This window comes from Mauremys reevesii, linkage group 4 (genome assembly GCF_016161935.1).
Source record: "Mauremys reevesii isolate NIE-2019 linkage group 4, ASM1616193v1, whole genome shotgun sequence".
NCBI classification, from domain to species: Eukaryota; Metazoa; Chordata; order Testudines; family Geoemydidae; genus Mauremys; species Mauremys reevesii.
The window spans coordinates 102,772,193-102,789,514 of NC_052626.1; the positions used below are offsets into that span (position 1 = coordinate 102,772,193).

The following is a 17,322-nucleotide window of genomic DNA, read 5'->3' on the forward strand; positions in this document are numbered from 1 at the left end:
GGAGTAAGCCTGTAAAATAAACAGTGGCCAGGATCATATTATGTAATAATTTTACAAAGAAAAATTATTATTTTTTGTATTATGGTAGCGGCTAGAGGCCACAAGCAAGATCAAAGCCCCATTGCACAAGGCACTGTACAAACACAAGACAGCCCCTGCTCTGAGGAGTTTACAATCTAAATAGGTAAAGGAAGAGAGATAGGAAAGTGATGCACAGAGAGGTAAAGCTTAACCCCCATTTTCAAAAGTGATTTAGGCACTTTTAACCTTCGTCAATGGTTTCTCTTAAATGAAGAGAAGTATTTAAAAATTCCTACATTCCTTTGTCTCTCTCAGTTGCCCTAATCTTTCTGTAGAAAGAAAAAGGAGAAAGTTATGCCATATTGTAATTTTCTCTTGTAAAGTGACCTGAAAAAACACAGAAGGGACAATCTTAACATTTCTGCTTAGTTTTCTATGTTGGAAAATTTCAGAATTCTGCTTAACTCGTATTCTGAGAAGATTTAAACAAGTCTTCAGAACAAAGTGTGTTCAGTTTTAAATTGTCATATGGAATATTTCAAAAAATTAGTGGTTTTTTGCTAACTGGTTATAAATATCCTCAAATAAAAACATGGTAATTTTATTAACTACTCTTATGATCTTACAGATTTGTTTTAAACTCATTCTGTTCTAGTTATACTTCAGTTTTCCTCAGTTGAGTTTCTGGGTCTATCAGTTTTGTTTAAATGGTTTTGTGCTTTTTACATATTTATGCCCTGTAGTATATTAGTTATACAGATGTAGGTGAGTGAGGAAAGAAGAGATTGATATGTCAGTGTCATTTAAACTTTTTTGCTATGTCTGGTACGCTAATTAAAATCCAAAACTTTTTTTGCTAGGTCTGTTGTTTATGCCACAGGAGAGTTGATTGTTCAGTTGGAAAGAGGGAGGGAGGTGACATCAAAGAGGAAGCAATAAAGAATTATTGTTTGGTTTGAAGGAAGGTAGGATTAGTAAGACTAGGTCACTGGAGGAGGACAAGAGGAATGTCAACTGTAAAAAAAAAAAAAAATTGTCTTGATGCAAGAAGTCAATTATCTTGGTCAAGGATCAAGACAGAACTTGTTTGTTAACATAGTAAAGTTAAATGAAATATACTTTAAAAAAAATCATTTTTTTTAACATAGTAACAGACCACATGCAATAAATTCCCAAGCAGCAGACCTCAACTATTCACAAAACTACCAGAATATACAATCTTCTGCATTTATTTAGTAATATACAGGCAAAAAATATTTGAAACAAAGAGCTAACTTTTTGTCTGTCTATACTTAGCACATTGGTATTGGTAAAAGTATACCAGGCAAGGAAGATATCCAGTGGTAGTAGTGGTGGCAGCCATAATAACAATATTCATAATACTGTATATTTTACACTTACATAGCCCCTTCGCAGGGGCGGCTCCAGGCACCAGCACGCCAAGCACGTGCCTGGGGCGGCAAGCCACGGCAGGCGCTCTGCTGGTCACCGCGAGGGCGGCAGGCAGGTTGCCTTCGGCGGCATGCCTGAGGAGGGTCCGCTGGTCCCGCAGCTTCCGCGAACCTCCTGCAGGCGTGCCGCCGAATCCGCGGGACCGGGGACCTCCTGCAGGCAAGCCGCCGAAGGCAGCCTGCCTGCCATGCTTGGGGCGGCAAAATACCTAGAGCTGCCCCTGCCCCTTCGAACCAAAGAGGATCTCACACTATAGAAGCATTAATTAATTTCGCCTCACAGCACCAATGCCGTCACTGATGAAATAAGAATTCTCTCTATTTCAAGATGAGGAACCTGAGGCACAGAGCACTCTGCCTCTCTGACAGCCAGGCTGGAAGACTACTGACAGTTTCACAAGTTAAACTGACAAGAGCCTTCCCTGAGGGCAGCTAGGAAGCTGAAAAAATCTGTTTCCTTCTCTCCCCTCCTCCCCCCTTTTTAAAAGCCCTTTCTATGAAAAATTTCATATTTTTGACATTTGTCCCTCTACAAGACAATACTTTTCCCAAAAACATAAACATGTTCACAGAGGGAGTCCCCTTTTTCAGCCAGCTTCAATTCCCAGCTCTGGCTCTCAGAACTGTGATTTAAACATAAGACCATTCTTGTTCCAAGGATTTAAAGAGCCCAAGTGGTACTGTCTGAAACATTAAAATACAATGCAGTTTGCTCAACTATAAAGAAGGTAACTTGTTAGACAAGTGGCAATTAAGGGTATGTCTACACTAGATGTCCATGCAAACTGACTTGGGCTTGCAGGGCTTGGGCTGTGGGGCTGTTTCGTTGTTGTGTAGACTTCTGGACTTGGGCAGTAGCCTGAGCTCTGGGACCCTCCCACCTTGCAGGGTCACAGAGGAAGGCTCCAGACCAAGCCCGGAACTCTACACAGAAATGAAACAGACCCACAGCCAAAAGCCCAGGTCAGCTGGCGCAGGCCAGCCACAGGTGTCTAGTTGCTTTGTAACCCACAGTTACAACAAACATGATTAACAGTGCAAACAAGTTAATGACAATCTCTGAATTTCTCCTACTCTAACCTTAAAATGCATGCATTAAAATTTACATAAAAACTTTGGCAAATTACCCACCCTAAACGTTGCTGCCAGAGATAGTCAGTCAAATACTAAGTACAACAGGGAACAGAAGCATTTTGAGCATTATCACTCGTACAAAACAGCAAACAATCAGAGGAAAACAGTTTGCCATCAGAGCAGTCTGCCACAAGGTGTTCGTTCAAGACAAGAGGTCAGCCACCGTCAGCTCTTCCTAAATTACACCAGTTATTCCATCCTGAATGATTACCTGTCCAACAGTTTCTCGGTTGATTTGAAGTCCCAAAAGAGAGACTATTTCTGAACATGTAATTTAAATTAAGCTTGGAGGAAATAACAGTGCAACATTGATTCCCTCTGTTTCAAATGCCTGACATCAAGCCCTTCCCTCTAGCCTTTGTAAGTACGGTCAGGTTTGGGAAGAAGAGGATTTTAGAGCCCTTAAAATAATCTCTAAGCTTCATGCAGCCTTTACAACCTCTGCCTGTCTTGTATGCCTGACAGCTTGATCTCCCAGTCTGTTCTGCTTGCCTTGCAGATACCCTTTTTTCAGTATTTTGTCAGCTTTAGTGTCCAGTTTTAGCAGGGAGTTTTGAGATGTTCTGTATATACACAATTTTGCCTTACCCTCTTGTGAATCATTAACCTTTACTTTCTGCTTCTCATTAGATTCCCTATTCTCCTCTTTCTAAGGTACATTTTACAGAACCTGGAGATTGCAGACCTTAGCTGACCTTTTTGTACCTCTGAATCTTTTTTTAGGCTTAATTTGAACTTGTTCTTTTCCATACTCCTCACTCTCATTTTTCTAGTCCTTGTACCTAGCAGGAGATTCCAGCCTATTTCCAGTAAAGATGTTAAGGTATCCTGCATTTCAACACATGTTCATCCAAAATAATTTAAAGCACTAGATTTAAGAGCACCAAGATAGCCACTAAAAATAAAATACAAGATTTACAAAGAGAGTGGGCATCTCTCAGGAAATTGGCTGGGCCTTGAAGAAATTAATCTCTTGGTTTTTATGACAGTTTGGGGCTTTAAAAAAAATCCAAAATTTAACCCAAATCACAAATTAGGAATTTTAAACACTGGGAAAGCCATGGAATACATATGGTTGGCATGAGCGGCACGTGGACTGCTGGGTGGGAGAGGCTAGCCCCTAGCCCCGCCCCTTCCGGCCAAGACCTTGCCTCTTCCTTGCCCTAGAGTGCCGGGTGGGCAGGCGGTGCAGCTCAGTCCCGGAGCGCAGGCAGGCAGGCAGTGCAGCCCCAGCCCTGGAGTGCCAGGAGGGTAAGCAGTGCAGCCCCAGAGCGCTGGGTGAGCGGTCCCCACCAGCAGCACCAGCCCGAGCCCCTGCACAGGGGCTCTGGGAAGAGTGGCCAGAGCAGGAAGCAGGAGGAGGCCTGGGGGCGGAGTGTGAGTGGGACCACGTATGGCTGTTTGGGAAGGCACAGCCTTCCCTAGCCTATGATACCCACCGCCCATGATGGTTGGCCAGCTGTGCATATGCGCGCGCGCTCGCTCTCGCTCTCTCACACACACACACAAAATCTAACTTGACCATTCTCCCATGGTAACAATGCCTTTAGATTAGGCATTGTGTGTCACAATACAGGGCAATTGTACCTGTAGTCCCACTCTATGGGCCAGCAAAGGATCCCCACTCTTGGCTCCAGCACCCCAGCCATCGACTGTCTTGGGTCCTTTCTGCATCTTTCTCCTTTCTGATGGGTTTGCTTTCAGGCTGCAGTTCCCTGACTGTACTGTGAAATCCCAAGAAAAAGTCTAATCTGGTTTCTTTTGCCTTCTCTTCTCTTATGAACTTTTAGCTCATCTTAGAGCACAAACCGTTGATGGGGGAGATGCAGGTTCAGTTCCCTCCGTCTGCCTAATCTTCAGAAATTATTTGAATTTAGGTCTCCCAATTCTCAGGTGAGTGCATTAACCACTAGGCTAACCACACTGGAAAACTCCAACAAGAGAGATTGAGACATCCCTACCTATAGCCCATATATATCCCACGGCCCTGTAGTTAGGCTACTTTCCTGAGAAGTGGGAGACTCTTTTCCACATCAGACAAAATGCGGAATTGAATTGGGGTCTCCCCACATTCACGGTGAGCATTTTAACCACTGAGCTAAAAGTTTAAGGCAGGCACCCCTACCATCACCTCCTACTTGTGAGTTTAGATGTGCTTTGGAGAATGCCTACCAGATCAGGTCCTGCAATGCCCCATCTGAGGATCCTGATGAGGTTTAGGTGGGAGATAGGCTTCCAGATGCCTAGGATTAGACAGCAGCGAGAAACTTACATGCCATGAGAACATTAAACAGCAGAAATTTAGGTGCCTACAAAGTTAGGCAGAAGCTGAGTGGGGGGTCAGAGAATCCCAGTGGTACCAAAACATTAGGCTTAGGCACCTAAGTCCTTCTGAAGATTTAGCTCGAAGTACATTTGCCTGACCAAAAAACCACTGCACACCTGTCAAACTTTCTTTTAATACTGACATTTGATAGACATGCTTGATTTGATAAATCTGAGCAGAGTCAGTAGTTTCATTCAATTTAATCAAATTACCGGAAACTACACTTCCTGCATTGTATAAAGAGGCTTACTGTGCAATATGGTAACACCTTGCTAAACTGAGACATTTGATGTTTATATTACCACATAATCTCTCTAAACAAAATGAAAAGCTCAGTATTGGAACGATTAACATTTTATTTCCAATGTTTACATGGCAATGATTCATAAACCTGTTAAGACATCCTAGGTAGTTATTAAAAAATAGCAGGATGTGGTGTCAATCCAATACAATACAACATGAGAGAATAAAAGAGAAAGGGTATATTTAATCTGTACCTGTGTCAGTTTAGCAATTCCTTTAAAATAATAAAGACCTATTTTTCTATGTCCCTGTTGGAAACTTTTCTGAAAAATAGCCAGTTGATTAATATTTAAACAAATGCATAACTCTCCAGCTAAAATAATGGCTTGTGTGCCACCAGTGTGTTGATCCAAACTACCTGCAACTATATAAGGGCTAATAAGAACAACCGAAAAGAAAGGATTAATCAGTTTCTACCTGGCATTTCAAGGATGAATTTACATGCTCATCAAAACCAAATCAATCCAGAACATAACCCAATTCAACACACAACACTCAAATGCAAGTCTCTTAATTGTCAATTAACAAAGAGGACATCCTGAGCCAGTTACTATTTTAAATAAAAAGGAAATATATGTAGAGGCAATCCCATTTTACTGTCTGGAACACTCAAGCATATTAACATTGACAGAGTTAAAAACAAAGTTACTTTTACAAATAAGTAAAGAAAGCCATAATCCATATTCAACATCATCAGTTCAAACACACCTATACTGGAGTTTAATGATATCTATTATTCAACAACAGCTGTGCTGCCGTAACATGCCATGTTATTCAACTTACTTTTTCAGTTCTCTTTCTCTCCCATCATACAAACACACACACTGGCACATACTCAGGGGAAGGTTAGCTAATCCAAATGATTACACCTTACTTGGCACACATTTTTGGAAAACTGCCATGTGCTGCAGTTGGCATTCTGGACCAGTGTGAATCAATATAAAGCCTGTGAAAGCAGGCCGTTTGGTACAATACCTCCTGACTCACTATGCCATTCCCCATCATACCTAGACTGCATTCCTATCTATATGGAGAGCACATTTAATTGGTTACAAAGAATTTATTGGCAAACCTCACTTGTTTTTACAAAACAACAAAATCCGATACTGCAGCATTTTCACCAGCAACCGGAATGTTTAATGTCTATGAGATGGCTAATTCAGTTTTCCTAAAAGAGATACAAATATTTAACCCACAGAAAAAAAAAAACCTGTATATAAAACCCACAAACAAACAACCTTCTGTTACTGAATCAAAACAGCTTCAAATTAATCTTTCTACCTTTTAATTTAATTAAACCTTCTACTCATTTGGACAGAAAACTAAATAGCCTAAGTTTGTTTCTATATCCCAGGTGTTTTGGTGGGGGTTTTATTCACCATTTTTTGCTGCCATAGTAACCAAATGCAATGGATGAAACAAGCACAAGGCTCTCTCTCAAGCGGTGGTGCACTGGATTGATCAACTGCAGTTACACAGAATACAAGCAAAAAGGCACAATAAAAACTCAGGCTTGATTAATTAAAACACAAAAAACGTGCTTGTATTTTGTATTGAAGTATTCCATACCTCTTGATTTCATATGCAATTGTACTACTAGCCCATACACAGTGGAAACTTTTAAAACATCTAACAAACACAAATATCAGTAGTTCACAACAGATTCAGTTTCAAACATGCAGCTGTTAAAACACCTGCTTCTTATTAGTATGCATGTAAAAAAAACTTTTTGAAAATCAGTGCAATATAAAGTGAAATATTTAAACAATTATGAATATTTGCTCTTAGCACTGCTTCACTATAAAAGCTGTTTTAAAACAAAATGTTTTTTTGGATCTAGGCTGCTTTACATAATAAATTTTTAGTCCTGATTTTAAATTCATGCATTTAAAAGGAGCGTTTTCATTAACTTTAGCCATACTTACTATGCAAATATATAAAAAGGATCTTCGAGGTGAAGTAAAGTAAGAACTTTTAGATTGCTTGTACTTTTGACTTAGGTAGTACTTAAAATATATTTAGGACAAAGTTCATAGTTTTAAAAGATCCAACTTCAATAGCACAATGCTCAGTTTCAGAGATGAAATCCATACAGAAAATGTAATTTCAGAGTTTTATTCCTGGGATTGTACTGGGAATACTGTGAAAAACAAATATGTATACAGCAAGCGTCACTTCTATGGAATCTTTTTTCCCAGCTATGCTTGGAGCAGAACAGTTCACACTAGAGCTGTACTGAAATTCTGATTCAAAAAGGTATTTAGCTGAAATTCCATCAAAATGCTGATATTCCATTTCAGACAAATATTTTAATTTAAATCTAGAAGAAGATGTGTCCAGATATGTTAGTGTGGTGATCTGGTCACCCTAAAAGCTTGTGCAGAGGTAGAATCGAGCCACGTCCCTATAAAATGGATTGTCTGTGGGGGTGACAAAAATGGACTTGTCTTCGTTTATACAGACCCCTAATGTGATGAGAAGGCATCGAAGGGACCGTATCACTGATAAAACTTCTTGGTGAGACTGTCCTAAAGGAGTCAGTTGTCCAGATGCCAGGGGTTTATGGTGTTGCCATACCTGATCTGGACCACCACCACTAAGAACACATTTTTGAACATGTTGAACACCGACGCAAGCCCAAAGAGAAGGACATAGAATTGATAATGCCAACCCAGGCCAACCCTAGACAGCAGGAACTTCCTGTGTTAATGTCCACATGACAATATGTGTCTTTCATGTGGAGAATTGCGTATCACACTACCTCCTGAAGGGAGGGGATTATAGATGCCAGTGTATGCATCCTGAATTTCAGCTTTCTGATGCAGATGTTGAGCTGCCAAAGATCCAGAATGGGTCTCCATCCCCTGCTCTTTCTGGAGATTAGGAATTATGGGGAATAGAACTCTCTCCCCTGGTACTGGGGTGGGGAGAGGGGAGATGCTCTCTGATGTAGCAGAGAGTTTGCCTCCTGTTGAAGAATCAGTTGGTGAGAGGGGCCCCCAAATGGTAGGAAGTTTGTGTGGAGGGAAGGAGAGGAATTCTATGGAGTACCAGTGATGGATAACCAGTGATGGAAAAATCAGCCTTCTGCTGGTGGCATCTAACTCAGATAATGAAAAGAAACACGTCGGTCTGCATTGCTTTGGATCGTTATGGAGCAGAACCCATTATCAGCATGGACGCATGTCCTCTGGAAGGGTGGTTGAAGCATGAAGGGACATATGAATCTTTAGCGCATCTGGCACATAAATATCTTGCAACGCCAGCAAAAACTGTGCCATGCAAACACCCGTTGTCACTTTCAGGTGACTTTGTAAACAAGAAGCGGGCAGCATTATCTCCTGCAAATGTCAACAAACTTGTTTGTCTGAGCAAATGGCTGACCAAGAAGTAGGACTGAGTGGACTTGTAGGCTCTAAAGTTTTACACTTTTATTTTTTAATGCAGTTTTTTTTGTACATAATTCTACATTTGTAAGTTCAACTTTCATAATAAAGAGATTACACTACATTATTCATATTAGATGAATTGAAAAATACTTTTTACTCTGCAAATATTTGTAATAAAAAATAATATAAATTGAACATTGTACACTTTGTATTCAATATATTTGAAAATGTAGAAAACATCTAAAATATTTAAATAAATGGTATTCCATTATTCTTTAACAGTGTGATTAATCGCAATTAATTTTTTTAATTGCTTGACAGCCCTAGTCTATTTATGCAATATGTAAATATGTTCTCATTGTCTTTCAAAGTACTTTGACAGTAACTCCTATGTGGGTAAAACATATTCCTTTGCCCGATGCAGGCCTGTTTACCAACCAACGTGGCCTACCTGATTTAAACACACTTTAGTCATAATTCTATCATATATCCATAGCTCTTAATAAGTATATTAATGATCAATGAGTTATTTTTTCAAATGATACCTCAAGGCATATTTTATACACAGATTATTACAATAGTGTATACGGTGTGAATACTGGGGTGATAAGTGTCACATTTCCACTCTTCTCTATACTTTATTAGAAATCATAAGAAGTCACTACCACCTCTAGTCTGCTAATTATGCCAATCTTGATTGCTCATTTAAAAAAGTCTTCTCATAAGCACCTTCATGTTCCCTCCCATGCCTCCTCATTATGCTATCTCAATATGCTCCTTTGAATCCGTCCTTAAAACTTCTGTCATGATGGTTACAAAAAACCTCGTCAACGGTTAGGCAGTTAGCTTGCTGTGACTCCCATTTTTTATCCTGACCAGTATTGTGCTTGTGCTTCCCCCCCATCTGTTTTATCTAATTGTTGTATATTGTCGTTACTTAGATTTCAAGCTCTGTCATATGTTTGTACAACACCTAGTACAATGGCACACTGGCCATGATACCATAATGCAAAAGTCATAAGACTATCAAACAGGTTGCAACAATGTATCTGAAGGCAATCTAAGGCTTTAGATTGATTTAAGCTGGTATAAGGCCTTAGATCAGAAACTGCAAAGAACATTCCAAAAACCAAAATTTAGGAGAACAACAAAGGGGCTAGGTATTTTGCTTGAGAACAGGAAGACAAGTTAAGCAGAAGGAATCTGGTAATGATTCTCCATTTTCAGAACTAACTAACTATTAAGGTCATGTCAGTCTAGGAGACAGAACTGACCTAGCTTTGAACCAGTTTGAACTGATTTAAGGACTTGCTGATATTAAGCATGAACTAACTTAAAAGTACCAAACTGATGTCCTTTAGACTCAGCCTGTTTTCTAAATCTCATTAGGGTTTCAAAATGAAGTTTCAAACTTAAGCCCATTTTCCTGTTGCTCTGTCTAAAAATTATACGGCTACATTTATCCTTAAGAATTAATTTTCGGGCGGAGGTCAAGCATGAAAAAATATTAGCCCAATATTCCAAAAAGTCAGGAATATCTGAAGATAGAAGATTAGAATGGAAACTGTTTAGTAACTTCACCTATCGTAGCTCTCACTATACTATTATACCATATTCCTTTAAGGCTGGTACTGTATTTTTGGCATTTGCTTTACCTTCTAGATTCAGCACACTCAAGAAAGTTAATTCCAATTCTAGAGGCATAGTACTGGTTCTAGCAGTAGTAAACTTGGGAGGATTATCACTTAATTTTTTCTGTCTCTAAAAAATGGAGGTTATTCACCTGTAACTGCAAGTTCTTTAAGATGGTGGTCCCTATCTGTATTCCACACATGGGCACACATGCACACAATGCACTTGAATCCAGAGATTCTTAGTAAACAGTGTTTGTTTGCCTGCATATCCACAGTTGTCGCCCTCATACTACAGACCAAGGGCATAAGAGACAGCATGGGCCGATGCCTCTACAGTTCCTTTTTTTAATCGCAACTCAAAAAAGATCCGAAGGAGAGGGGAAGGAGGGTAGGTAGTGGAATACAGCGGAGACCACACATCTCAAACAGCTTCTAGCTACAGGTACATAACCTCCATTTCTTATTTGAGGCTGGTCGCCATGTGTATTCCACATGTGGGTGACTAACAAGCAGTCCTGAGACCAGAGCGGGATGTGAGGATGCAGTCAGTAAAGCCTGAAGAAGTGCAATCCCTATAGCTGCATCTGCAGCAGAGGCCTAATCTAGAGCATAAAGCTTTGTAAATGTGTGAATAGAGCTCCAGGTAGCTGTTCTGCATATGTCCATATCTCCTGGAGAGATGCTGTGGAGACAGCTTGTGCTCTTGCAGAGTGGGCCCTTACTCCTTCCGGGGGAGGGACACACACTAATTGGAAGCAAACAACAATACAACCGGAAATCCATTTAGAGATTTTCAGAGAAGATATTGCTTGTCCTTGTGACCTTTCTGCTATAGTGACAAATAATGGTGTTTTTCTGATTGGTTTGGTCCTTTGCAGGTGGAATGCCAGGGCCCGTCTGACATCCAGAGAATGAAATATTTTCTTGCCTATAGAAGCATGGGGTTTTAGGAAGAAAACCAGTAAGTGGACAGGCTGATTGACTTGGAATTCCAAAATTATGCTAGGGAGGAATTTAGGATTAAGACAAAGGAAGACCTTCCCCTTATGAAAAATGATGTATGGTGTGTCAGCCACAGGGCCGGCTCCAGGAACCAGCAATCCAAGCTGGTGCTTGGGGCGGCATTCTGCAAGGGGCGGCAGTCCGTGTTGTTTTGCCCCCAAGCAGCGCGCCGAATTGCCGCCGTGGAGGGCGGGGGCAGTCCGTGCGCCCTTAGGGCGGCAGGCGCATTTCCGCAGTGAGGGCAATTCCATGGCAGCTTCTATGTTTAACTGTCTGGGGCGGCTTCAGCTAAACATAGAAGCTGCTGCGGAATTGCCGCCGCCGCGGAAATGCGCCTGCTGCCCTAAGGGCACACGGACTGTCCCCGCCACCCGCGGCGGCAATTCGGTGCGCTGCTTGGGGTGGCGAAAACTGTAGAGCCGGCCGTGGTCAGCCATAAGTGTTCCCATCTCACTCACCCTTCTAGCTGAAGTAATAGCAACTAAAAATGCAACCTTCATGGAAAGGTGGGGCATACAGCACATGGCCAAAGATTCAAATGGTGGTCTGGTAAATACTGACAGGATGAGATTGAGGTCCCATTGAGGTGTAGGCTTGACCACTGGAAGGAAGGTCCTGACTAAGCCCTTTAGGAATCTAATCATTATTGGACTGGTAAAAATAGAACCCCCCATGTACTGGAGGAAGGAAGGCACTGAGTGCTGAGAGATGGACCTGCAATGAGCTAATGGAAACACCTGAGTTCTCCAATGACAGGAGATAATCTAAAATGACGGGGATATCTGCAGATCCTGAATAAGACTCATTGTGCCTTGCCCAGGCGGAGAAGCATCTTCATTTTAGCTAGGTAGCATTTCCTAATGGAATTTTTCCTGCTCTGAGTGAAAATGAATCCAATGGCTTCTGAAGATGATCATTCTAGTTCTGATGCCCATCCAAAAACAGGCTGTGAAGTGAAGTAGGTCTGGATTGGGGTATCTGATTTTGCCATTCTCCTGAGGTACAAGTTCTGGGAAGGGGCAGAACTTGATAAGAGGATCGGTTGACATTCTCAAAACACCCAGGAACCAGAATTGTCTGTATCAGCTGGGTGCTATGAGAACAACCCTGCCCATGTCATAATGGATCTTTCTCAAGACTGTGGTATCAGAGGGATGAAAGGAAAGGCACATCTGAATTGATCTGCCCATGATAATCTAAAAGCATCGCTCTGGGAGTCGTGGCCCATAGCTGCTTGAGACCAATACAGGGGAAGTTTTCTGTTCATTCAGATTGCGAAGAGATCCTATTGCAGTGTTCCCCACTGAGTGAGTAACTTGCTCAGGACAGAGTCATATACCTTCCATTCATGCTCTGCAGAAAAGTGCTTGCTAAAGTTGTCAGCTAGAGATTCTGAACACCTGATAAGTATGTGGCTAGCAGTGTGACATTGTTTCTGATGCACCATTTCTATAGCTGACTGTTTCCAGACCAAGGGAAAGGGATCTTGCTCCACACTGCTTGTTTAGATAAAAAGGACCATGGTGATATTGTCCAACATTATTTGGCTATTGTGTGAATGTATGAGCAGGAGCGGCCCTAAAGGTCAGGCAGTTAGAGAAGGTTGATATGCAGCCTGTCCTTCTATTGGGTCCAAGTTTCCTGTATTGTGTGGTTGTTCAGGAGAGCACCCCATCCCTTCTGGGATGCATCTGTTATGATGGTGGCATCAGGGATAGGAGGGATATAGAGGACTCTCACTTGTACTCATTCTGGGTTTGATCACCAGGTAAGAGAGGCTATGGAGTTCTGGAGTCACTCTGGAGTTCAAGTGGTTCTTGTCTAATGAGTAGACAGACCAGAGCCAGGCCTGTAGGCAGCGTAGAAGAAGTCCAGTGAATGGTGTCACAAAATTACATGAGGTCCTGTGGCCTAGTAGGGAATGACATCCTTTGACTATAGTTTTTGGATTGCAAATGATCTGCTCATTAATTGGAATCTTTCTGCTGGGAAGAAAGCTCTTGCTAAAATTGAGTCCACTGTCATGCAAATAAAGCTTAACACTCTTGGAGCGAGGGGCTGGGGTGGCGGGGGGTCAAAGAGGACTTTTCTTTGATTATGCATACACCCAGCACCACTAGAAGATGGAGCAGGAACAAAATTGCCAACCTGATTTTGTGGTTGGAATGACTTGTTAGGAGACAGTCATCCAAATATGAGAAGACTATGTAGACATGATGTCTCATTTAGGCTGCACCACTGAGAATATTTTTGTGAATACCCATTGCACTATTGCTAGTCTAAAGGGAAGGACTCTGAACTGGCAGCATTCCTGACCTACCAGAAACCAGAGACATTTTCCAAGGGATAAATGAATATCCACATGAAAACAGGCATCCTTTATGTCAAGAGCTGCAAACCATATTTCCTCCTGTAGGGAGGGAATTCTTTAATGCTAGTGTAAACATCCTGAATTTTGACTTTCAAATAAAAACGCTGAGTTGTCAAAGTCCAGAATGGGTCTCCACTTGCCATCTTTTTTGGGACTAAGAAATATGGAGAATATAACCATCACCCTAATACTAAGGTGGTACTTGTTCTATTGCCCTTCGCTGAAGGGAAAAAAAATATGCCTCCTGGCAAAGAATCTCCTCCTGAGAGTGGTCTCTGGAGAAGGGCTGGGAAGGGAGACTGGGGGGCGGGGAGAGAAGAGGGAGAGGAATTTGATGGACAAACCATGGTGAATGATTTTTAGAACCCACTTGTCTGTTTTGATTGAGTTCCAATTGTGGGTGAAAAGTGAGAGATGGCCCCCAAAGATGGGGGTGGTGTGCTAGAAGTCATTGTTATCAATAAGGCAGGTGGTTCTCAGCCAAGGTGCCAAAAGTAACCTTTAGTGGATGGATGGGAATGGGTGGAGGTCATAGCAGCAAAGAGGACTGAAAATCGAGGTCTTTTAACTCTCCGTTTCTTGAGTGGAGGCTCAGCTGGAGACAGAATGGTTGTGAAGGGGGCAGTCCTGACATATACTCCTGCCTCTGGTGTTTTCTCTTCAGGGCTGCGGTGTAAATTCCCAGGCAGTAGAGGGCTGATCTAGAGTCTTTGAACGATTGTAGGGACTCAGTTTTCTCACTGAATCTTGCTGAATGCTAAATCCTCTATGGTGCTCCACATCTCCCTCAGGAACCCTGAAGAATGAAGTGAAGACTCACCTCATAACTATACCAGTGGCTAGCCCTCTTGATGCCATGTCCATTGCATTCACTGAAGCTCGTAGGGAGGTTTTTACCACTAGACTGCCTTCCTCAATTAAGGTTTGAAATTAGGCTCTGTCCTCTAGGGGAAGTTTGTCCTCAAAGTCTGTCAGTCTGGAGTAGTTATTAAAATCATATTTCACTAACAAACCTCAACAGTAAGAAATACAGAACTGCAAGCTTGTAGAGGAGAATACCTTTCTTTCTGAAAGGTACAACCTCTCCAAGCCCATGTCAGATGAGGTTGCTTTAGGGTGTTGTAATCTTGCTCCATCTGTGACTACCTGCACCTCCAGCAAGTTGGGCTCTGGATGAATGAAAAGGAACTCAGCTCCTTTGGCCAGGATAAAACAGCACCTTTCTTTAAGATGTGGGAGCGCAGGACAGTGGGGTATGACAGACCACCTTGTCTGGTTCCATGATGCCCTCATTTACTGGGAGAGCCATTTTGCTGGTACTCATTGGCTGCAGGATGTCAAGGACCTGATGCTGGGTATCTTGGACTACTACTTCCAGTGGGATCTGGAGGTCATTTGCTATCCTTTGCAGGAGCTCTTGGTACTGCCTATGGTTGTCCAGTGGAGATGGTGATCACTTAGTTTAGTGAAGATGATTAGATCCTCATTGGTGCCTGTGGATCTAGATCGATTTTCTCTTCTTCATACTCTGATCGATCTGATAAATTCTGTGTGGAACAGGTGCAGTAAGACTTGTGGACTATCCCACAGGCCCCAGGATAGCCAGTACAAAGAGTCGACTGGTTGAGGAGGACCCCATGGCATCAGGTACTAACAGTCCCTAAGATAGTCATATCTGGGAGGAGGGTGTCTGGATCTCCTTGACTCCATCAGGACTCATCTCTCTGCAAGGGGATTATGGATTAGCTGGAGTGTCTCACTCATCCCAGTAGGAGACTTGCTCTCATTATACCAGTGTGGACGTCGGTGCCAGAGGGTGAACATTCCCACCTAAGTATCAGAGGGGTAGCCGTGTTAGTCTGGATCTATAAAAGCAGCAAAGAGTCCTGTGGCACCTTATAGACTAACAGACGTTTTGGAGCATGAGCTTTTGTGGGTGAATACCCACTTCATCAGATGCATGTGTCATGCATTCGACGAAGTGGGTATTCACCCACGAAAGCTCATGCTCCAAAACGTCTGTTAGTCTATAAGGTGCCACAGGACTCTTTGCTGCTATTCCTATTTAAGGGTTCCCATGTTGTCAATGTCTCTCAGGAGAACCAGGCCCAAAAGGAGAGGAGACTGAGGATAAAGGAGGAAGATATTCTCTTGCGAGACATAAGTGTCTGCATGTCCTGGTGTTTGGTGCATTCTGGTGGTTGGGACAGATGATTCCAATATGTCCCAAAATGTTGAGGGTGGACAGTCAGTCCTTAGAAGGGTAGCCCAGTACTGTCAAAGAATCATGTCTACCACTCTTAGATGGACTGGTGGGTGTTGGTCTTTTACTGAAAAAAAGAGTCAAAGTCAATGAATCCTATGTGCTTTATCATCCTGCCCAGGAGTCTTACGCAGTCCTCAACCCTTACGATCCATGCACAAAGGCTCTCTCAACCTGGATGGAATTGGAGAGGGGTCTCTTCTTTTAGAAGCAGACCTGGATAGGATCACTCCTTACTCTTGGGTGAAGCCCTGGATGATGATTCCTTGGACTCAGAAGCTTCAGGCTACAGTCCAAAACTCATACTTGGAGGGGTGCTCCTTATCATTTGAGGATGATGTAAAAGGGCCTAGATCAGAGTGAGGTCTCATAGCCTTTTCCATAAGGTGTTTTCTCAACTGAAGCTCATGAGCGTCACAGGGGAAATGAGAGGCATATACTGCACTGCGCCGAGATATGTATTTCACCCAGACAGTAGAGGCAGCATTACTCTTTGTCCCCCACAGAGAGGAGTGAGGGCAAAATAACAATTCTTGAACCCCAGGATTCTAGGCATAGTCCCAGTCCGCAAAGAGGGACTCCCTGAAAGGGGATAAATTAAGCTACCTATGCTATACTAAACTTTAACTATGCTAAATATTAAAGCTATTCACAATATATATTTACAAGCCAATAAGAAAGCTAGAGAAATCTGCCAACATAGAAGATTCTGACTCACAGCATGTGGCAGTCAGAAGTAACTAGAGAGGTGTCAGCCTGCACTGCATCTTAGGCCTTTGGTCCGGAACACCAGGAGGGCAATTGCGTGGGTGGGGGTCAATGGACACTGCTTACTAAAAATCTCTGGACTCAGATGCATGGCACGCATGCATACCCACCTGTGGAAAACACACAGGGACCAACACGGGAAGAAAAACCAGAATGTTTTTAAGTGCATCCTCTGTATCTGTGTAATATCACTTCTACATAATGAGAAATGTTAAAGTAATTATGATAATACAATATGTAAGAAGTTACTTTTAAAGGTCTCAGAATGCATCAAAAACTACTTACTCTTCTTGTAAAATAAATTCAATGTTTTCTGGAGAAATCTGTCCTGTCACAGGATGTCTAAATGTTGTGGTCTGCTGGTTATGGCTGAAAGGAAAAAAAAATGTGATTTAAGTGCTAAGCTTAGTAGAAAATTAGTTTTAAAAAAAAATTATTTATTTCTACTAATAGTTTATTGTTGCTACCCAAAGATTAATCATATTTCAGTCATGGATTTTAGGACAAATGTTTTCAATTACTTTTTCACAGGCTTGTGGATCTGCAAGTGGCCCACTGCACTAAATGCTAACCAAACTCATATTTTGAAGAGCTCAGATTGCAATGCTCAGCAAAAGAGAGCCACTGTTTATGACTACTTACATTTTAATAGTACCGAAT

At 42.0% G+C, this 17,322-nt stretch overlaps 1 protein-coding gene across 11 annotated transcripts in view; it reads right to left on the reverse strand.

Annotated features, from left to right (window-relative positions):
• The window catches only part of PLEKHA7 (pleckstrin homology domain containing A7), a 310,525-nt gene that overhangs the window by 120,645 nt on the left and 172,558 nt on the right, over positions 1-17,322 (reverse strand). For all 11 annotated transcript variants that reach the window (XM_039533620.1, XM_039533619.1, XM_039533618.1 and 8 more), the window contains one exon: positions 16,948-17,031. In XM_039533620.1, the coding sequence (XP_039389554.1) occupies positions 16,948-17,031 (84 nt within the window). The remainder of the gene's footprint in view (positions 1-16,947; positions 17,032-17,322) is intronic.